A 23515-nucleotide genomic window follows, 5' to 3' on the forward strand; every position below is an offset into this window, starting at 1 on the left:
ATCTCGTCAATTTGTGTTGCACCTTTTCTTCCTAGGTATCCTGCCACCAACCAGAACTAAATCTCGGTCTGGTACGATGGTTGGAACATATTTTCCAAGAGATATAACCCTGGTCTTTATGTGACCCGGTAAGGTGATGTCGTGCCTAGCACACCTGGCCGGAGGCCCTGTTGTTATAGATTCCTTTTCAGCAAGGTTATCCATTCTTCCATGAGGAAATTGTAAGACTTAATCTATAAGTTGTTTCCGATGGATCCTTTGTATCCAAAGTCTGACCTTTGCTTGAAGACCATGCCAATGCTATCTCGAAGCATGTATGTGGTACTCCGATTTTCAATAGGAACATCTGTAGCACAATGCTAAATTTTGTTTATCAAATTATCCAAACACCATTGTATGGTATTGTCATGAAATTTCTCTCCCCTTACCTAAAGGGTTTTCTACATTATATCCTTCCACGGATATCATGCTCTGCTTGTCCTTGAGAAGGATATACCCCTGAAATATGTGTTTAAACACATTTTCCTTTCCATTGTTCTGTTTAATCTGATAATCGTATTTTCCTTTCCATTGTTTGGTTTAACCTTTCTGGTGACCTATATGATCTAAGCACTAGTATTCTCCTGCTTATGTAAACACCTCGGTGTACAATTCTGTCAGCAAGACCCTGTTACTATTGTTGATGACATTCCGGTAACCACCGATGGACGAGAACTTTGCCTATTGGTCCGCCTCGTTCAACGAGCAGGAAAATGGTTCTCTTCGTCCCTCGCCCTTGGTATCAATGTTGTTGCCGACATAACTAACAGGCTACCCTCTGACATGCCTTGCTATCGTGACCGTGGAAGATGTCAGCCCCCTTCCTACTTTTAACCCACATGGTGGGCCCATAACCCACAGTTCCACAGGATCGAAACCTGACTCTCCTGTAGACCCCCTGTTCCCAAGGTTGTTCCTCGTGCTTGACTTCGTATGTAATTCACGGACCACCTGACTAGTGATCTAATCTGGTATCAGACACAATACTTATTCCCATTGCTCTGAAACCCCTTTCACGCTTCGTTCCAGGCAATGAACGATTGCATATGCGCTTGAAACTTCTATTTTGCACCTTCTTACTTTGCTCTCGATATTTTCTTAATATTAGATTCGAGAGTTACTTTCTGCCACCTTCCCTGATGTTATCTACTAGATAAGCAAACATTGTAGCGGTCCGTTCTTCCGTAATACCCCCTTATCCTTTCGTAAGTATGATGGAGTTGCCGAAGAAAGGATGCAGACTTCACCATGATGACCTGAAGTAAGGAAATGAAGACATCAACGTAATGGATCAACCGCTTCGAGAAGAGCAACCAAGATCGAGAACGCTCGTTAGAATTTCATAACCAAATCCCTTCCCCGGCACTTCCCCTCTTAAATCTCGGGACGAGATTTCTTGTAGTGGAGGAGAATTGTGACGCCCGGATAAATAAGCTACAGTGACCCTCTGCTAATGATGCCACGTCACCTTGATTACTGTTGTTAATCTCTCGTTAGATCAAAACCGGTCCAACAATTCAAATTCAAAATTTGGCAAATAACAAAAGTTTTCAAAATATTAAACTAAAATGTTCGATGTGTTCCAAATACTCACTAACTAATTGTCGTGTGAGAATTAACATCTTTTAGAATATAAAAATGTCGCTGGATATTAAACAGTGGACCAACATCACCTTTTTATCCCAGTTAAGAATAAACTCAAACTTAATAAATTATTTTTGGGCCCAAACTTTTTGTGGCAGTGCAAAATAATGCTTAGTGACTATATGGCAAGGTTTCACATTTTACAAAAGTAATTTGATGCAAAAAGAAAATACAAACAGTACCTAGATAAGAGAACAGAAAAACAAATACAAAAACAATTGATTGAAAAAGAAAAGACCTAATCTACTGGGCCACTTGGCCCATCTAACAAAACCGGCCCAGCCTCCCCCTCATCCCCTTCCTCTCGCTACAGTGCGGTAGGGGGGGGCGTGGCGGCCATCCGCCGGCCGTGGCCATGCGTGGCGGCCATCCCGCGCCCCCCGGCACCTACAAGACCCCCCCGCGCCGCGGACAAACCCTGGCCCTCGCTCACTTCCCCCCTCTCGCGTTTTTCTTACTCCCTCGCGTAGAACCGAAGCTTCCTCGTCGGGACCTCGTCGATTCCGTGGCTACAGTCCTCCCCGGCACCCAGGAGGATGACTAGGAGCTTCACCACCATCGTCTCCTTCGTCCTCGACAAGTGAAACAAGTCGGGATGCCTTGTCTCCTCGCCATCGGGTCGGCTTCCCCGCCACGGCCGCCGCCATTCGTCGTCAGATTCGTCGCGCCCGGGCGTCCCCGCGCCTCCTAACCACGTCCAAGAGCTTCACGGTGAGCTCATCTCCCGATTCCCCTACTTCCCCCCTCGATCTGTCGCCGTAGGCATCGCCCCACAAGGACCAGTCGCCATGGCTGGAGTTTGGCCCGTCCGTGCCCATGGTCGCGCCCGCACGCGTGTGCTGCTCCAGCATCAGCCTCTGACCACACGTAGATGACCAACCGTGCTGTCCGAGCGTGCGCTCGCCCTCCCCTGCCCGCGGCCCGCGCGCCTAGCCTCGCCCCCGCTGGCGCCCGTCGTGCCCCTGCATCGCCGCTCCGGGTTGAGGCCGCCCCTGTTCGGTCGCGCGCCGCCGCATCCCGCGCCATCGCCTCCCGCTTCGCTCGCGCCTCCACCGCCCCTTGCAGCCACTGCCGCACTGCTGCTTCCGGGCGCCGCTGATGCTGCTCTGTTTTAGCTGCTACTGCTACAAGCTGCTGTCGCTGCCTAGTTCTACTACTTGCAGCTGAGCTGCTGTGCTTGCCACTGCGTGCGCTCCTGCTTGCTGCGGCCTACTGCGTTGCTGCTTGCCTCGCGCCCACAGCTACTGCTGCTGCCGCCGGCTGCTACTGTTGCAGCTGGCCATGGCGATGTGTGTGTGGCCGTGAGGTGTTCGTGTGTGTGCGTGAGTGTGTGTTCTGTGTGTGTGGTCGGCTCAAATAGGAGTACTAGTTTAGGGACTAATTTAGTTAGTTAGTCTAGTTAGTAGTACTAGTTGATTAGTCCAATAGTAGATGACATGTGGACCCCCCGTTAGTTTAAAGAAAAACAAATTTTAAGAAAAGTCTAAGTCAATGGCATGTGGCCCCTACACTGTTCATATGTTGACTTGTCAATATTTGACTGGGTCAACCCAACCTATGGCCCCACTGTCATACACACCATCTAGCAGAGCCCCATGTGACAAAAGATTTTCTATTTAAATTTTCGAATTAAATAATTCTAGAATATTGTTAAAACTTTAATAATTCATATAAAATAATCCGTAACTCGGATGAAAATACTTTGTACATGAAAGTTGCTCAGAACGACGAGACGCATCCGGTTACGCAGCCCGTTCGTCCGCCACGCATCCCTAGCATCGCGAACACGCAACTTTTCCCCTCCGATTCATCTGTCCGAAAACGCGAAACACCGGGGATATTTTCCCGGATGTTTCCCCCCTTCACCAGTATCACTTACTACCGCGTTAGGTCACCTCTAGCACCGCGCATTGCCATGTTATACTTTGATTGCTCTATTATTTATTGTGTTCCCCCTCCGTTAGTTCTTTCTGGTAGACCCCGAGACTGTCGGCGACCCCCAGTTCGACTACGGTGTTGACGACACGTCCTTTTTGCCAGAGCTTCCAGGCAAGCCCCCCCCCCTTGATCACCAGATATCGCCTATTCTTCTCTATACTGCTTGCATTATAGTAGTGTAGCATGTTACTGCTTTCCGTTAATCCTATCCTGATGCATAGCCTGTCCTTGCTACTACTGTTGTTACCTTTACCTGCAATCCTACATGCTTAGTATAGGATGCTAGTATTCCATCAGTGGCCCTACATTCTTATCCGTCTGCTGTGCTATACTATCGGGCCGTGATCACTTGGGCGGTGATCACAGGTATATACTTATATACTTTATACATGATACATGTGGTGACTAAAGTCGGGTCGGCCCGAGGAGTACCCGCGAGTGATTCACGGATTGGGGGCTGAAAGGACCTTTGTCCCGACGGCCCTCTGGGTGGATCTTTGTGGCGGAGCGACAGGGCAGGTTGAGACTACCTAGGTGAGAGGTGGGCCTGGCCCTGGTCGGCGTCCGCGGTTACTTCAAAATAACACGCTTAACAAGTTCTTGGTATTTGATCTGAGTCTGGCCATTTGGTCTATACGCACTAACCAACTACGTGGGAAAGATATGGGCACTCAACGTCGTGGTATCAGCCGAAGCCTTCGTGACGTCAGCGACTGAGCGGCGCGCGCCCGATTGGACCGCGTAACATGACTTCCTTTGTAATGGAGGTTGCTAGGTCTGCTTCCGGCCGCCCACGCAACATGCAGGTGTGCAATGGGCGATGGGCCCTGTGATGCCCCCGATTCAATCGTACACTAATCATGCACGCAAATGTGTACGATCAAGATCAGGGACTCACGGGAAGATATCACAACACAACTCTAAAAGTAAAAATAAGTCATACAAGCATCATATTACAAGCCAGGGGCCTTGAGGGCTCGAATACAAGTACTCGAACATAAACGAGTCAGCGGAAGCAACAATATCTGAGTACAGACATAAGTTAAGCAAGTTGCCATAAGATGGCTAGCACAAACTGGGATACAGATCGAAAGAGGCGCAGGCCTCCTGCCTGGGATCCTCCTAACTACTCCTGGTCGTCGTCCGCGGGCTGCACGTAGTAGTAGGCACCTCCGGTGTAGTAGGAGTCGTCGTCGACGGTGGCGTCTGGCTCCTGGGCTCCAGCATCTGGTTGCGACAACCAGAGAGAAAGGAAAGGGGGGAAAGGGGGAGAAAGCAACCGTGAGTACTCATCCAAAGTACTCGCAAGCAAGGAGCTACACTACATATGCATGGGTGTATGTGTAAGGGCCATATCGGTGGACTGAACTGCAGAATGCCAGAATAAGAGGGGGATAGCTAATCCTGTCGAAGACTACGCTTCTGGCCACCTCCATCTTGCAGCATGTAGAAGAGAGTAGATGGTAAGTTCACCAAGTAGCATCGCATAGCATAATCCTACCCGGCGGTCCCCTCCTCGTCGCCCTGTTAGAGAGCGATCACCGGGTTATATCTGGCACTTGGAAGGGTGTGTTTTATTAAGTATCCAATTCTAGTTGTCATAAGGTCAAGGTACAACTCCAAGTCGTCCTGTTACCGAAGATCACGGCTATTCGAATAGATAAACTTCCCTGCAGGGGTGCACCACATAACCCAACACGCTTGATCCCATTTGGCCGGACACACTTTCCTGGGTCATGCCCGGCCTCGGAAGATCAACACGTCGCAGCCCCACCTAGGCTCAACAGAGAGGTCAGCACGCCGGTCTAAATCCTATGCGCGCAGGGGTCTGGGCCCATCGCCCAATTCACACCTGCACGTTGCGAGGGCGGCCAGAAGCAGACCTAGCCTAGCAGGCGTTCCAGTCCAATCCGGCGCGCGCCGCTCCGTCGCTGACGTCAAAAAGAGCTTCGGCTGATACCACGACGCCGAGTGCCCATAACTGTTCCCGCGTAGTTGGTTAGTGCTTATAGACCAAATGGCCAGACTCAGATCACATACCAAGATCTCGTTAAGCGTGTTAAGTATCCGCGAACGCCGACCAGGGCCAGGCCCACCTCTCTCCTAGGTGGTCTCAACCTGCCTTGTCGCTCCGCCACAAAGTAACAGTCGGGGGCCGTCAGGAACCCAGGCCCACCTCTACCGGGATGGAGCCATCTGTCCTTTCAGCCCCCTCATCAGAATCACTTGCGGGTACTCAACGAGCTGACCCGACTTTAGTCACCACATGTGTCATGTATATAAAGTATATAGTATATACCCGTGATCACCTCCCTAGTGATCACGGCCCAGTAGTATAGCATGGCAGACGGACAAGAGAGTAGGGCCACTGATGGAACACTAGCATCCTATTCTAAGCAGTAGGATAGCAGGTAAGGGTAACAACTGTAGCAACAATGACAGGCTATGCAGCAGAATAGGATTAACCGAAAGCAGTAACATGCTACACTACTCTAATGCAAGCTGTATAGAGAAGAATAGGCGATATCTGGTGATCAAGGGGGGGCTTGCCTGGAAGCTCTGTTGTACAGGGAGAAGGGTCGTCGGTGACGTAGTCGTACTCGGTGGCATCAGCGCCGGTCTCGAGGTCTACCGGAGAAGAAGAGGGGGAAGAAACAATAAATATAATGCAAACATAAGCATGACGGTGCATGACAAGACAATGCGCGGTGCTAGGTGTGCCCTAACGCGGTAGGAGGTGATACCGACGAAGGGGGGAAACATCCGGGAAAGTATTCCCGGTGTTTCGCGTTTTCGGACAGATGAACCGGAGGGGGATTGTTGCACGTTTGCTATGCTAGGGATATGTGGTGGACGAATGGGCTGCGTATCCGGATTCGTCTCGTCGTTCTGAGCAACTTTCATGTACAAAGTTTTTCCATCCGAGTTATGGATTATTTTATATTAATTTTTAAAGTTTTAAATCATTTTCTAGAATTAACAGATTATTTTAATTTGAAATTGCATTTATGATGTCAGCATGACATCAGCAGTCAACTCTAACCGTTGACTGGTCAAACTGACACATGGGTCCTACTGGTCATAGACTCGAGTTAGCTAAACCGGGTTAATTAGTTTAACTAATTGATTAGGTTAACTAATCTTAATTAGTTTGGTTAAACAGTTAATCAACTTAGTTAATTCACTAATTAATTGATTAATTAATTATTAATTGTACTAATTTTTTCATTTTCGTTTCTTTTTTTTAACGTTCTGGGCAGTGGGCCCCGTTTGGCAGTGGCCCAGAGGCCATAGCGGGCACGGGCGCTAACGGGCACAGCCCGAATGGGCGCTAGCCCGCGAGGGCGCACCCGACTGGGCAACAAGGGGCGGCTGGCGGGCGCGGGCGCCAGCGCGCCGGCGTTGAGCTCCGGCGGCTGCGACCGGGCGGAGCATCGGGAGGGCCGCGGCTACCGACATGCAGCAGGGCGGCCGGAGGCGAGGCGCGGGGCGCGACGACGGCACACGGCGCGTGGCTGCGGGCGCGGCCATCGGGGCTGCACGGCGCCGAGCGCAGCGGTGGAGCGAGTGAGCCACTGGCGCAAGGGGGGAACGAGGCGTGCGCGCATCGGGCGCGGTCAGGGTTGGCGTCCGCGGGACGCGGCGCGAGGAGCTCGCCGTCGGGCATGCGGGCGAGGGAAAGAGGAGGCCGAGGGCCTCACCGTGGTTGTAGGGCTCGGGGCAGTGGGGTGCGGGGAGGATGTCGGGGACGACGATGACGCAGGGGAGGAGGCGACGAGGTCCGGGTGGTGGTGGTGCTCCGGCGACGGCGGGCCTTCGGGCGGCAGTGATGGCGAACGGCGACGGCGCGAGGTCACCGGTCGTGGAGGAGATGAGGTCGGGGCGACGGGGACGAGGCAGTCCGGCGAACGACGACGGCAGGGTTCGGGACGACGGCGCGGTGGCGCCGGGGACGCGCCCCGATCTGAATCGGGGGCGGGGGCAGAGGGAAGGGGAGGAATCGTGGGGGGGAGTGGGGATAGGATAAGGGAGTGGGGGGGGGCACGGCCGGTTGGGCCGGCAAGGCGGCCCGGTGGGCCGAAGTCCAGTGGGGGGTTTATTTTGTTTTTGTTTAGACCTTTTCATTTTTCTTTTTATTTATTTTCCTTTTCTGTTATAGTTTTGTATCCTATTATTTTAGTTTTAGTAAAATATATAGTTTGTTTATAAATTAGTATTTCAACTTAGTCCATACTCAAAAAGTCCAGTCCTCAATAAATTAGTTTGACATTTTATTAATTACAAAAGGTATTTAAATAATTGTTTTTGCTACTGTTTTATTCATCTCATATTATTTAAACATTTTTTAAAGGTGTGGTTTCTCCACCATAATTATCTATGCAATATTTGGTTCACTCCGAACATTTTAATTTTAATATTTGAAAACTTTTATTGTTTGCTTGATTTTGGATTTGAATTAGAATCGGTTTCGAACTAACGTGAGATTAACAACAGTAACCCCGATGACATGGCATGATTAACAGGGAATTACTGTAGCTTAAATATCCGGGCGTCATAGGCCCAGACCCCTGCGCCATAGGATTTAGACCGGCGTGCTGACCTCTCTGTTGTGCCTAGGTAGGGCTGCGACGTGTTGATCTTCCGCGGCCGGGCATGACCCAGAAAAGTGTGTCCGGCCAAATGGGATCGAGCGTGTTGGGTTATGTGGTGCACCCCTGCAGGGAAGTTTATCTATTCGAATAGCCGTGATCTTCGGTAACAGGACGACTTGGAGTTGTACCTTGACCTTATGACAACTAGAATCGGATACTTAATAAAACACACCCTTCCAAGTGCCAGATATAACCCGGTGATCGCTCTCACACAGGGCGACGACGAGAGGATCGCCGGGTAGGTTTATGCTATGCGATGCTACTTGGTGAACTTACCATCTACTCTTTTCTACATGCTGCAAGATGGAGGTGGCCTGAAGCGTAGTCTTCGACAGGATTAGCTATCCCCCTCTTATTCTGGCATTCTGCAGTTCAGTCCACTGATATGGCCCTTTACACATATACCCATGCATATGTACTGTAGCTCCTTACTTGCGAGTACTTTGGATGAGTATTCACGGTTGCTTTTCTCCCTCTTTCCCCCTTTCCATTCTACCTGGTTGTCGCAACCAGATGCTAGAGCCCAGGAGCTAGACGCCACCGTCGACGACGACTCCTACTACACCGGAGGTGCCTACTACTACGTGCAGGCCGCTGACGACGACCAGGAGTAGTTTAGGAGGATCCCAGGCAGGAGGCATGCGCCTCTTTCGATCTGTACCCCAGTTTGTGCTAGCCTTCTTAAGGCAAACTTGTTTACTTATGTCTGTACTCAGATATGGTTGCTTCCGCTGACTCGTCTATGATCGAGCACTTGTATTCGAGCCCTCGAGGCCCCTGACTTGTATTATGATGCTTGTATGACTTATTTATTTTTTAGAGTTGTGTTGTGATATCTTCCCGTGAGTCCCTGATCTTGATCGTACACGTTTGCGTGTATGATTAGTGTACGATTGAATCGGGGGCGTCACAATAGAACATCTAACATAGCCAATTAATCATAATACTCAAAAAAGTTGAACTATGGGAATAGCTGCCCTTACAATGTTAAGCCCATGTAGCGGGGACCGGTTTGCTTAGGCGTCCACTTCCAACGGCAGTGGTGAGCAAACCGTGAAATTGTACTGCTCCTAAAATACTTGTTTTTAATGCCTCTAAAAATGTGTTTCCATTTCATACATAGTGGGTACCTAGAAGCGACGTCTTAATGGTTAAAACAACATTGTGTATACGTGATAATAACCTTACGATTCTATTTATGTCTTGGCTGACTATCTTGACAATTTGTGCGGGCAAGATGTGGTAAAAACCTGAGTGCTCCTCTATTTCAAAGGGGGAAATGAAGGAATAAGAAATTTTTCTATGGTGCCACTGTTATGTCTTTGGTTCAGAAGAATCGGGTAGAGGAAAATGAAGAAGTTTTTTGTTTCATCTCAATTTCAAATGAAAACACATAAATTTTGACATTCACTTGGACCTATTCTTTAAATTTCTATGCATAAAGAATGAGAATAAGATTTTTGAATGGCACTAGATAATTGCCCGTGCATTGCAACGGGTATACATATTTTAGTTCATTAGCATGCCATTTACATGTCCATATTATAGTGATTGTGTAAATAAATGTTTAACAGATTCTGCCCCTAATTTACCTACGTAGATATATTTTAAGATTTTAATTTGATAAAAACTTATTTTGTAAGCACTTATTGGCTTATAAAAAAACATAATTTTATTTGGTAAATAAATAGAAGGCAAGGCAGTTAAGGCGTTTTTAAAGGTAAACCGATGAAAAACCAGAGATATAAAGAAAAATGATTAAAGCGAAGAAAGGAAAGAGAGAACGTATGTAAAGTTGGACGAAAGAGAAGTTAGACGATAGAACCTTACGTTCTTTTTAAATAGGAGAGAATAATAATATTCTAATTGTTCACTTTCATGTGGTTTAACTTTCATTTGACCATGTTTATAGTAGAGTTGACATAATTCTATATTTACCAATTCATGTCCACTTTTAATGAGCTCATAATAATTATTTCTTGGCCTTGTTCGAGCCACGCATTGTACATTGCATTCGAGATTATTAATTATTGGGGATGAACCTACAGTTTCTTTTCATGTCATTTCTTGACGATTAGTGCCATTGACACAAATAGTTTCCGAAGGTTAACAAAGGCCACTTGGGAATTCCAATGTCTGCTTTTAGATATATGCATCTAACTTTGGAGTCCATTCATGTAATGATGAGGTCTTCTGTTAGGATAATTTAAATTAGGGAGCTTTACTAAATAATAGTACAAAGATGGTACCAAAGGAGGCTTTGCAACTAGCAAGGTACTCTGTTTACAATCTGATAGTGGCATTTCTTAAAAGATGTCTAGATGTTCTGTTCTCAGACAATATAAAGCATGGTTGTATATGCTCTGCTAATTTTGCAACTTCCAATGTTTTGTGGGGCTTTTCCCCTCAACTGTTGGGATTTTACCTAAAGGTTCATCTCTGATTTTTCTGTGTGTGACTCTAGCTATTTTACTTCATTTATGTTGTTTGTTTTTGTCAATTCTGTTGAACTTACTGCATTTCACTGATCGGAATCATTGATCGTCCACCTTGAAGGTTATAGTTGCTAAAGAAGCAGCAGGAGATTTAGAATATTTTGTCTGACAACTTTCACCTGATCAGTTTGAGAATAAAAGCAGAAGAATGCATCCCGCAAACAATGATTAAGCATATTCATCCAAGAAAGCATTAAATATACAAAGTTCTCCACAAGGTTTGCATAAGAAGGTATTGTCCCATCTTTAAATCGTCTGAGTTTGTGGTACGGAGCCAAATTTCCTATTGGAGATCTATATCATGCAAGTTTACGGCCTTGTCTCTATATTTTTAATGTGAATCACAGAGTAATATGTGAATAACATTTGCACTGGTGTAAGCTTGCACGTTTTCTTCAATAGGACAGAGTAGGTGTAGCATCATTAGTTTCTTTGTTGATATACTAACAAGTTACCCTATGTGATTTCTCGACTGTTTCGCACCCTGTTCGCGTGCAAGATTACTGGGAGCGCCCTATTCCTCGACTGTTTGACACAACGAGCATCGAACAGGGGACTCCCAGGGGATGCACGGCCATCAGGGGCATCTCCTTCGTTTGGTTGTCGCTTCCCTTTGACACCAGTGAAGTGAACAGCAGACGCGGCACCGCATCATTCACTTGCCTACCATAAATTGACCGTTGATGCGGGTGCTCTGCTCCACTACTCCATCTGATGATCTATGTTTTCTCTCTTTATATCCATATCCTAAAGTTTAACATGTAAAAATGTTTAAATTCAGAAATAACGTTTTGCCTTCTAACTTCACTTGTACTGTTTGGGTTAGTAAAAATGTAACTAAATTCAGCAGATGGTGTTATTTGAAGCCAGATTATAGGATTTTTCCTCTGGTGTTATTGTTGGTCTCATCTAGAATTTGGTATGATGTATAACCATCATTCTCGGTTCAGTAGATGATTCCACAGTTCATTATGTGCTCTCAAAACAATGTATAACCATCAGTTCATTAGATGATTCCTTTATATATCGAAAGGTTTGCCAATGAATAACCTCTCGTCTCTTTCTTTTTTTCTAAGAGGGATTAAAGTTATGAACATGATTCACTGAAAAATTGGCAGAAGAACGTCCTGGATTTGTAAGTATAGGAAGTTGTACTTTCTAGGGCTGTTTCTCTATGGTCTTGTTTCTTAAATTCGATTCTATGTTGTGTGGATTCTTAGTTCGATTCTACCTTGTGTGGATTTTCAAAGCAAACATGAGTGTTAACCTTTGTGTTTAGCATGCCTTCTTTACTGGTAAAAAAATACATTACATATATTTGAAACTTGAGTAAATGACTACGAGTAAAAATAATTCAAACATGAAGAAAAAGCTTTGTTGTTTCATTGGTTATGCAGAAGGTTGCCCAGAATCATGGAAAACCAAGAAAAACAAAGCAAAAGGGCCAAGCCCACTATAGAACACCCTAAACACACGGGGCTGCGCCCACTCTCGACAGTGTGCCAAGTGCCACAACATATGCCAACCAAACACACACTAGATGGGGTACTCGCAACCAACACACACTAGCTGGGGGGCTCGCTCTGTTGAATAAGTCGCTCTTCCATCACTGCCAGAAAGAAATCATGAGGCACTCTCCCGTGGCGATGAAGAGACAAGCATTCCACATGCCTACACGAGGTCCATGTTGTTGAAGTTACAAAGCTCTTACGGCCGCCGCCCCGACATCTCCTGACCTTGCACACTCAACCGGTATTGTTTCTTGAGTTGTCGCCTGACATGCCACTGTAGAGACGTGCGTTACACGTGCAAGTTTACTAGTTCTTTCTTGTGTTTTTATCCTATGTTTTGCGGTTTTAGAGTCATGTGAACCAAATGAACCCTTTTTTGACAAAAACTGTCTTGGCACGGCACGACGTCTCAATGGCTGTTCGGCCGGCGAGTGTTGCGCCAGCCTCCAACTGGTGGCCCGGTACGACCGTCCGGTTGCTCTTTTTCTTTCTCGTTTGTTGTGTATCTATACTTGTCCCGTATCAGGCCGGTGTAGACTGTACTCTCGAGAGAAAGAAGACAAGTGTTAGTACCAATCAGGAAAAAAGAGCGCTACTGATCGGCAGGGTGTCCCGAAGGTGGAGTAGTGTACAAGGCTTTTGTCTCGGTAACCACTTTAGAATCATGCAATCACCTACAGAGCGATGGTCCTTCTAATGTACAGGCTCGATGGAAACCTTTTTCTCTCTCGAGCGTACCGGATGAACAGTTGTTCTGTACAATGTACTCTATGTATATTACCCTAGAAAAAGCATGCATAAGAGCATCTACAACCGGACCCCCAATCCGTCCCAAACGCCTGAACGGGCTGCCGGGTCAGTGACCGAACGAAGAAATGCCACGCGACCGGACACCCCATTTTCGTCCCAAACACCGGGACTGACCGGCACACCCCATATTTAGGCCAGATATGGGGAGGCTCGGAAGCGCCCAGACACACCCGCCGTGTTGGCTCTGTCAAGGCGAACCCATCCCAAATCATAACCAAATTGACTAGTTCTCCGCATTGATCGAACTCCTCGAGCCTCCCTCCTCCCTCCTCCATTTCTCCTGCAGCCGCCCACCCTATCCTTACTAGCCGTCCTCTCGCCGATGTTGTCACCGACGATCGTGCCCGCCTCCACGACCACGGATGATGCCTCGGCGGAATCAGTCGAGGTCCCCTGCTTGGCTTTGGATCCTTGCAAGGCGGAGAACCTTGCCCGGAAGGAGCGCCGCCAGAGGCAGTGCGAGCATGAGGCGGCGGAGAAGATAGCGGCAGCGATGGCAGCTGCGGACACGGCCTTATTGGCCGCTGCTGAGGACATGGACGCGACGCCGCCAAATCTGTCGGTCATGGCCATGGAGACAATCAACTTGTCATTGTTGCCCGACCCCATCATGCCCTCCAAGTGGACGGGCATCCCAGATTTGAGCTTTTCACAAGCCGTCCCCGAGGTGGACATGATGGCCGACTCGTCAGAGCTACTACAGTGGGCGTTCTCGAGCAATGCCAGCTCCGATCATGCCCACTTCGTGTTTGACGGGATTCCCAACCAAGTCTCAGTATAATTTGTGACCCTTTCACATTTGCTTCATAGTTTCTTCGGTTGCACATATCATCGGATCATATTAGTAGGACGGTAGTTAAATTGCGATGCATATAGTAGGAACAAATATTGCATGACATGATAAATCATGGTCAAGAGTCTTTACAAATTTACTATGGAGGATACCAATTCCTAGATGTTTGAAGTTGAGAAAACATCACACACTAAAAAGAAGAAAAACTTGCGAAAGGTGTGAAGCCTAGGGGTCTGACATTCACATAATTTGAGGATGTTTTGTTATGTGAAAGTTGGTGCAAAACTAGCATGGGTCTGATTTGTGGAGCCGAGCAAAAAGGCGAGAATATATTGGGATTTTTTTGGAAACTTTATCATGAGTAAAAACACTACGTGAAGCCACACCCAATCCTCTCTTCAACATAGATGTCCATCCATCCAAGAGGCCGTTAGCAAATTTATTGGTTATCTCAAACAAGTTGTAGGCTGGAACCAAAGTGGCATCGGAGTTCAAATATGCAACTTTGGCGGCGACTTTTGTACCATCAAGTGAAGAAGAAGCTATTCACTTTTTGTCATTGTTGGTTGAAAATTTGAATGAAAAACCCAAGTGACGGACTGTCCTCAAGGAAATTGAAAATGGCCCAAAGAAGATGAAGAAAAACGACGGGTCAAGCTTGGCTCAATTAATTGGGTTGGATGAGGAAGGAGAAGAAGAAAATGGTGCGTCCGACTTACAACCAATCATGCCAAAAAGAAACCGACAAGTGATGGAAAACAAGTGGGAGAAGGGAAGGGTGGCGCATGAAGGTGCGGCAAGCAAAATATCCGCCACTTGGATGGGAATTTTTTATGGAAAGGAGGTGAGGAAGGAGAGGTACAAGATGTTCATTGTTGTGCAAAGGGAGAAGATGGAGTTCGATCGGGAGAGATTTGCCTTGGAGAAGGACAAGGTGGAATTGTAGAGGCAAGAGAAGGTTGCCAAATGGGAGCTTGAGCAAACGGTGACAATGCGTGGTCTTGACCTTGAGAAAGAGAGGTTGCGCCTTGCGAGAGAGACGTAGGAGTCGAGGATCATGTTGCAGGACATCAACCCCTTGGATGATGAAGGGAAGAAGTGGTTGCTTCGATGAAAAAGAGGATCAATTACCGCGAGGAGTGAAGAATTTATTAATTCGTGTATCGTTTATCTATATATTAACTATTGAATTTTATTTTGACATGTACTGAATTTATTTGGGCTACACTATCTTTGTATCATGGAATATATGATGAATTTGCGTTGTATGATCGTCGTGCACGGATTTGCATGGATTTGGGTATTGAGATTCGGAAAGTGTGGTTGCGGAGAGGGCCAAATGAGGGCATGCCCGGCGCTGTTCTCGGGCGCGTCCATGAGAGTATAGGGACCCGGATTAGACAATTCCGGTTATATCCGCTCTAATGGGAAACGTGGGTTTCACCCATATATAGGTGGTCCGAACTTCTATTATGTGTAGTCATGTAAGATGACTGTTGACTTGAAAGGATAAACTAGTGTGGTGCCTTCGTAAATCTTAAGATGCTATGCCGGTTCAGTCTCTCAGAGATGCTCATAGGGTAAGGTATCGTGTGTGTTTTCATAAATGTGAATGTATGCTCGTGTATGTGAGCTACTTCAATTGTATTGTGTCTAAAAAACAAAAAGATCCGCTAACTTAAGAACAATAAAAAGTTGAAATAGATTTGCTTGACTTAACTAAGAAATTATCTCTTGGTGTTTCTTTGTTGAAAAAGATCAAGATATATTATAAAAAGCTCATTGGAAGTATAAAGCATCTCAAACAAAAAAAATTACATCGAGATTCCGAGGCTATCGAACGACCGTTACTGCCGCCATAATGAGCCGCTGACGCACCGCTATCGCTGCTTCTTTATCGGAGCAGGTTTGACCTTGTCGATGACAGTCAAGAAGTCTTCCTGCACGTGCCTCCAAGGACCGGCGCATTGGAGCCCCAGTCGTCGCCATTGAACTTTTGCATAGATCTAAAACATCTGACACCAATTCTCGCCACACGACGAGAAACCCTAACCTCACTGCCCTAAGGAGACATCAAGAATCTACGTTGGAGTTATGTCGACTATGTCCAAACGGACGAACTCGAGGAGGATCGAAACCTTATATTGGGCGAACTCGAGGAGGATTGAACTTGAGGAGCTCTGTCAACTATGTCCAAAGGGGCGGACTCAATGTGCACATAAATTCCTCATAGAATTAGTTTAAGTTGAGCTAACCGATATTGGGAATCTCAAAATCCGTGCAGGCACTCAATGTTGGGCATAAGATTACAATGACAAATGGTAGAACCTTCCCTGGTCTGTTGGTAACCCTGGCATGGGCTCTAGGCACATGTGACAATACGTGTTGCAAAGCAGGGGCAGGGCATATGCAACCAGAGAGCGTATCTTGTGAAACGGAGGCACTCGTGCACCAGATTCAAGAGTGTATCCTGTGAAATGGAGGAACTCGTGCACCAGGTGCTCCGCCATGCTATGGGCCATTAGATTCAAAATCAAGGGACAAGATCCATCTGCAAGGGGAGATGCTGGTACATTCGCAAAAACATACATTCAAATCTAGCTAAACAGATCAGATAGACCCCCGAAGCCCAGTTCATCTACCTACCTTTTCCAATGTTATGTACCACTGCTCTAGGTCGCCCTGCTGATCTGGGGTTAACAAAAATTTGGGCGAATCATCTCTCTCCCTCTCCCTCTCCCTCTTTGGCTTCCGGCTTTGAAACACCAGCGCCCAGATCTAAATCATGAGGCATCTCTGTAGCGGCATGGGGCTGCAGCTCTCTGGACATGATATCTTTAGCTGGTAGGGAGTACAATGCAATAACATCAATTGTCTTGCATTGCAGCATCACAAGCGTTTCATAGTATGAATGCACATAATTTTTTCAGTAGCCGTCCATCTTAAGTACAAAGTAGAATAAAAGGCTTTGATTGTTAGTTTCACAAGTTTACATTCTTGATGAATACATGGTGCTAGAAAAGCCAGAGCCTAGGACAACTAGACACAATCAGGAAGAGTACAAGGAGTAAATTTAGCACTTTGATATCTGTTGTTATGCCTTCTCATTTTACAAAACCCACTAAGCTCCCGAATTTGCCTAAGAAACGGAACAATTGCAGTCTTGAAAATCTCTTTGTTTACTTATATTCTAAGTGCTGTAACCGGGGGATAAAAATTGCCATCATACTTGCAGCTCATGCATATAGACGACACTCACATCACGCTAATGTCATTCCCAATCAGTAACATGTGGTTCTACCTTGCATGCCTTTCGAGTTTTTTTTGCGGGTACCTGCCTTTTGAGTTAACTGGTGAGTTTTCAAAACACTAATTTTGGTTGACTAACATGCTAACAAGCAACACACATTAAGGATATTACCTTTAGAGCATCGCTACAATGAGGATCATAGCAAAATAAAATCAGGAGCATGAACAACTAGTAATGGTTTCACAACTCCCAAGTATAGATTCTTCATATACAAGTACTCACAATCATGCATAGTGCTGCACATGAAAAATTGTTATAAATTTTGAAGGAATAAAACAAAAGCATCTCGTTTGTGTATTTGTAATCTTATTACTGTTGAAACTGAAACTGAAGATACAATTTTTACCCTTCTAGTTGCATATATCATACATCGGTTCGGTGCAGATAATACTCATTCCAAAACACATGGGTAAAGGAAGAAGACGACACACCTTGATCCTTGAAGTACAGCAGACTGTCAACTCTTGTGTCACTCTGTACCATCGACTCCCAAACCTAGAACATGAGCCAGCGCCACAATACAGTTCGTCGCACACAGGTTTAGCTTCTATGGCGGAGATCCTGACTTTCTGCTGGAGAGGGAAAGAGACGGGATGGACAATTTTTTTAAACCCTAGCTCAGCTCCCATGGCAAGGTGGGGCGGGGGGGGGGGGGGGGGGGGGGGGGGGGAGGGCACAGGAGATGGGACAGGGCAAAGACAGGACAAAGGAAAGGCGATAGACAAGCTGGGCTTGGGAGGTCTATCTTATCTGTTTAGCTAGACTTGAAGGTCTGTTTTGCAAATACACCAGCAGCTCCCCTTTTTTTTTGCGGGTGACCAGCAGCTCCCCTTGCAGATGGATCTTGTCCTTTGATTTTGAATCTAATGGCCCATAACCTGGTGGAGCATCTGGTGGAGAGCGTATACGGAGGCACTCGTGCACATATTTGTTGCCATGGATCAGGTAGCTACATTTAATATTCGGCCCACGCCTTGATCAGGTAGCCGAGATTGACTCTTTATATTAAGATTGTCTCCTTTCATTTCCACTACTTCATTTATCCTGATTTATAAGCCTCAAGCATATTTTAATAAAAAACCTTGACCATTAATTTAGTCTATAAAATATACATTATATGCAATAGAAAATACACCATTGAAATCTTTTCTTGAAATTGAACGTTATGATATGCATTTTACGACATAAAACTAATATTTTATTGAACAAATCCATGGTCAGTTTTTTCTACCGAAATGTGTGTGGTTTTCTAGGCTTATAAATAAGGATGGAGTGAGTAGCACGGAATAGTAGTCCCTACACATTTAGATGTTCTATTTTTTTCGAAATCAAATATACATAGACACATTTTAGTGTGTTCATTCTCACATTTCAATCCGTAGTTAGTTCATTTTAAAATATCCAGAACATCTTATATTTGTGAACGGAGGGAGTACATTATTAAAAACAAAAAAAGACAAGATCCCTTTGGAAGAAGAAGCAATTCCATCGATCAATTCCATCTGGTTTCCACTTGCATGAACCACAAAACAGAATCATAGCCAAAGCGTGGCGCCTCTTTGGCCCCCTCGTTCCCTTTCCCAAAGCAGGCATTTTCCAGCCAGGACTCCATCCGCACCGCACCAAGAAGCCTCGTAAAAGCGTCCCGGTCGGAATCAACACCCCGACCGAACCCAGCGACCAGGAGAAGCCGCGCGGCCTTAAACCCCGACCCAACCACCCGCCCGACCCGACCCTCTCGTCTATTCCCAGCCGTTTCCCATTCCCATCCCAACCCGATTCCATTCCGCCCCACTCCCACTCGTCGCCCTCCCGATTCGGTTTGAAAAGAGACAAAAGCAATGCTCGACCGGTCCCTCCGGCCGGCGGAGGCCGGCGCCGGCGCCGCCGGCCCAGGCGAGGTCCGCGGGAACGTGGATCGGGTCCTCTTCAAGGACCTGGTCGACATGGTGCCGCTCGTCGAGTCCCTCATGGTGAGCGCGTGCGTGCGCGCGTGGGCGAGGCGAGCCGCGGCGCAGATCTCGCCGGGGTTGGAGGGATTTCATGCTCCTTCTCGCGGAGCTTGTAGATTCGGGTTGTTCTAACTATCGCGGTTGCTTTGTCTCTGGATGCAGGATCGGAGGACGAACCCGTCCTACTCGCGGCGCGCCTCGCTGGTGTACACGCCGGCGCCGGCCAAGAAGGTGACACGCTTCTTTCTTCGCTTTGGCGCTTTGCTCCTTGGATGTGGGGATTTTTTTGCATTAACAAAAAAGCTATAGTGACAGTTGCTGATGTTTCGGTTTCCCTGTGTACTTTTCTGAACTGTGACCCCGGGAGTGGTTCAGATGTCGTGGTTCGGTAGATAGGATGTGCAAGAAAGTTCAGATTAGGGAATTTCATTGTCATTGCATGGTTCACAGGGGTAGATCTCGCAAGTTTGTCGGTTTTTGTTAAGTTTTTGTAGCCTTGTTGAGATGGCATGGCGTTGATAAATCTGTTTTGTTACTGTCATGAGCTTTTGTAACGGTGAACGTGGGATGCATGATTTTTTTCTTATAGGGTGGTGATTTGAAAAGCGCAAAGACACCACAAACCGTGTCGGCAAAAAAGCGGAGGGATCCTGGAGACACAGGAAATAAAAGCACACCTGATTCAAATGGAGAGAACGGGTCGGTTGCCCCGATGACTCAATCGGGAGCAGAAAATAAACCCAAAGACAAGGATGAGATTGGCTTGCTGCGTGAGCAGGTCGATGAGCTCCAAAAGCAACTTGTCGAAAAAGAGGAGGCTTTGAGGTCTGCCGAGAGTACTGTGAGTGAGATGAATGCGGTGTATTCGACAGTTGATGGGTTGAAACGCCAAGTTGCTGAGAAAGAAGCTTTGATCAAGTATGCGAATTCTCAGTTACAAAATGCAAAGGTGAATTGCCCGCCTGCCTGCAATTACATTGTGCTATATATATTTCTTTAGTGGAAATTGTGCTATATTCTGGTTCAGTGAGCCAGAGTTTCCTCTCTTGTTCTGAAGCTTATTTGTCGTTATCGTTTTAAATTTTGTTCTACAAATGGCACACTAGTTGCTACGTTTTATATTTTTGGTGTTCAAATCACAATGATCCTAACAAACACATAAAATACAATTTTTAACCATTAGAGCAGCAGGAGAGGCTCCTATTGCTATTTAAATTAAACTAGATAATTGCCCGTGCGTTGCAACAGGAATATAAACATTCTAATAGATTATCCCGTGACTGTACGTCTATTATTACATTGATGCGCTAAAATCTTAGCAAATTTTTGTATGCAATCGCCAATATTTACCTGCCATCTTATTGGTAACCACTTATTTGGTAAGAATTTATTGACTTGCCAATGAAAATATGTTTTTATTTTGGTAAGTTAATAAAAGTACAAAACATGGGACAATCGATTATATTTTTCGGAAAATTGATGGGAGAGAAATCATAGAAGAGAGAAAAAAATCAAAGAAGAGAAGAAAAGAGGGGGGCATATGTAAGGAAGGTTGGCCGAAGGAGAGGTGAAATGGGAACCTTACGTTCTTTTTAAGTAGTAGAGAAGATAAAGAATATTTACAGAGTCATGAAACAAAATCCAGAATTATACAATGGCCATAAGAAGAAAGAAAAGTGACACTAAATGACTATCAGTAAGCTAGTCAAGAATTCAGCTATATTAGGCTGCACCCTCAGTTTCAAAATATTGAGGTGAGATTGGAGTAGTCTCAGCCAGTCCACCAAGGAGGCAGGTATCCTGTCAAAGTAGCATCTGCTTCTAATCTTCCATATGTTCCAAGCAGCCAAAATGGTAATTTCTTGGAAAAGAGCATGTGGCCAATTCCTAGAAGCTTCATCAAACATTTCTTGCAATTACAACATAAAATTAGGGAATGATATGCTTATGCTCACCACCATTTAGTTCACAATATGCCAAGTTTATTTTAAACTGAAGAAACGAAGGTACGAATAGCAGACATGCCATATGCAGCAGTTTCCACTTTCCAGTTATAATCTGGATTGCAATGCATTTAATCATTGTACCAGGCTTTATTAGTGAATTTCAAATCTCTGTAGCCTAGTTTTTTTCCCCACTACTAGGCTATGAGGTCCAAAGTTTAAATCCTCATTTTGGCCATGGTGCAAACTGAACTGTGGCCCTGTTCTCGTTCACAGAATTGATCTGTGCATTTACGCAATTCCACCTCTTGCAATGTAGTTGAATAAAACATGTTTATTTCATATGCATTTCCCTTACCAGATGATAACAGCATAGCTCAATTTCGGTAAAGTTTAACAGAGTGGGTGTTCTGTTCCCTTCGTTTCTTATATTAAATGTTTGGTTTATAGTCAAATCAACTGCCCATACTAGGGCATTTATTTGATGTTTTTTTCTTCTGAAATTTCTTCTGTAGATTATGCTTGCAGACAAGCAAGCATCTTTAGAAAAATTGGAATGGGAGGTAAAGACCTCAAATAAGAAGGTGGAAGATCTTCAAGGGGATGTCTCCAATATGGAGTTTGAGATAAGTTCATTCGTGACATTATTCGAGAAAATCTCAGAGAATGTTTCAGATGATTGTCACGATGGTAGCATACCATCTTATGATCTAGAGGCACTTCAATCAGTGGTGAGTAATCCTTGATTGCTGTGCCTTTACCTTTTGTCGTAAACCTTCTTGAATCCCTACAAGTTTTACAGGTCTGATCAATGATGACGCTGTTATCTGTACTACTAATTCTCTGCAAAAGATCTAATTGCAATGTAATATTCCAGAATATTCCTTTTTTGTCAACTGTGTAAAATGTATGGTACTCTAGCTTATCATTTCTGGCTTGAAAATCATGTAATGTTTAAGATTCGGATTCTACAATGGAATTCGCTAACAATTTAGGCTATCAACATAATCAGGGTAACACTGCTAGGATATGTTAATAGTGCGACCTGTGCCCAGCCATGCAAGATCACTATGAAAAGCTGCTACGGAAACTTCAACAAAAGTAAAATTGAGAAGATGTCATGCCTGCATATTTACCCTCTTTAACTAACCATCAAACGTTGCTCTTTCAGAGTGAAATTGACAAGATTGAAGTGGACAAGATAGAGCAGGAAAGAGTTACATATGCTGAAGCTCTTGCTGCTGCAAGAGCAAACCCTAACGAAGAACAGTTGAGTTCAGTTGCGGAGGCGCGGTCAAGGCTGCAGGTCCTTGTTGTACAATAATGCACGAGGTGCCAGTTGTAGTGTATGTACGATGATGCACGGGGGTGCCAATTGTAGTGTATGTACGATAATTTTAAGTCACTGATGTAATTATAATTGTGGGCTTGAGCTGGTTCATGTGTGTGACCGGTGTGACTGTAACCGATCGAGCACTTGAAACTGGACAGTTGTTTTAGTTTTTGAATCACATTTACCTGGTTCTGTGCTCTCCGTTGTTGATTGTATTAGAAGGAAAACTTTGGCTGTTGTTTTGATGACGAGCACCGGGCAGTGCTGCTATCTAGTGTGACTTTAGTGTTTATAGACTTGGTTGAATGTCCAGGCACATATTGCTGCTAAGTTTTATGATATTGGAATTTTTGAACTGCTGATGCATCTTCTTTTCATTATCCTTTGAATTGTCATATTTGTGCAATCACGATTCACGGTGATGTGGAATCACATAATGTTATCTGAAGAACTGAAAGCAAGTAAGTGCATTATACTGACAACAATAATTTCCTTTTCGGAGGAACTTATGAACACAGCAAAACCACTTGCAACGAATTCACTAGAACAGTTGCAGCTAGATCATATCAACACTGTAAGTGTAAAGTACAACCCAAAGCAGGTTCATGCCACTCCCAAAGCATGCTCTTAATGCTATATCCTCGCAAATGCCCAAACAAACGTAGTTTTGCTCATGAAAAGTCGCCCAGGAAGGCTAAACAAACACAGCAAAAGTTTAGCGAGTACAACTGTAAAGATACCTCCTCCTAGTATCTGGATGGATTAGCCTACGGAGGCGATGATACCCTTCCTTGTAAATGATGCAATTGTGATTGAATAAAGGAGGAGATTATTGTAAAAAAGAACACAGCCAAAGTTTAGAGAGAACATTATTTGACAACTTGGCTCATTAAACCCGTTCAAATGCCAATTCAACTTTAGTTTTGAAGATTAAACATAAAATGCCCGTTAAACCTTGCAAGTTTTGAGTTTTTTATTTCACTAGAACAGTTTTTTCATTTCTGTTCTTTTTCTTGTTATAAAATAATTGTATTATATTTGCCTTATTAGTGAGAAAATACGGTAGAACAATTGTTCTACCTACGGTTTGCGGTT

The 23515-nt window shown here is 45.3% G+C and overlaps 1 protein-coding gene and 1 long non-coding RNA gene across 2 annotated transcripts; both read left to right on the plus strand.

Moving 5' to 3' along the window:
• The first annotated feature begins 2112 nt into the window (after window positions 1–2112).
• On the plus strand, window positions 2113–9092 carry LOC141027540 (uncharacterized). Its single transcript, XR_012189220.1, has 2 exons — window positions 2113–2394; window positions 8787–9092. It is a non-coding gene; the product is annotated as an uncharacterized lncRNA (long non-coding RNA).
• Window positions 9093–18883: 9791 nt separating this feature from the next.
• On the plus strand, window positions 18884–22775 carry LOC109769201 (protein MICROTUBULE BINDING PROTEIN 2C). The gene is made up of 5 exons (XM_020327950.4): window positions 18884–19165; window positions 19307–19375; window positions 19734–20093; window positions 21603–21818; window positions 22259–22775. Exons 1-5 carry the CDS (start codon window positions 19034–19036, stop codon window positions 22409–22411), a joined length of 930 nt encoding a protein of 309 aa, XP_020183539.1. The 5' UTR covers window positions 18884–19033; the 3' UTR covers window positions 22412–22775.
• Window positions 22776–23515: the final 740 nt, after the last annotated feature.

This window comes from Aegilops tauschii, chromosome 7, assembly GCF_002575655.3.
Source record: "Aegilops tauschii subsp. strangulata cultivar AL8/78 chromosome 7, Aet v6.0, whole genome shotgun sequence".
NCBI classification, from domain to species: domain Eukaryota; kingdom Viridiplantae; phylum Streptophyta; class Magnoliopsida; order Poales; family Poaceae; genus Aegilops; species Aegilops tauschii.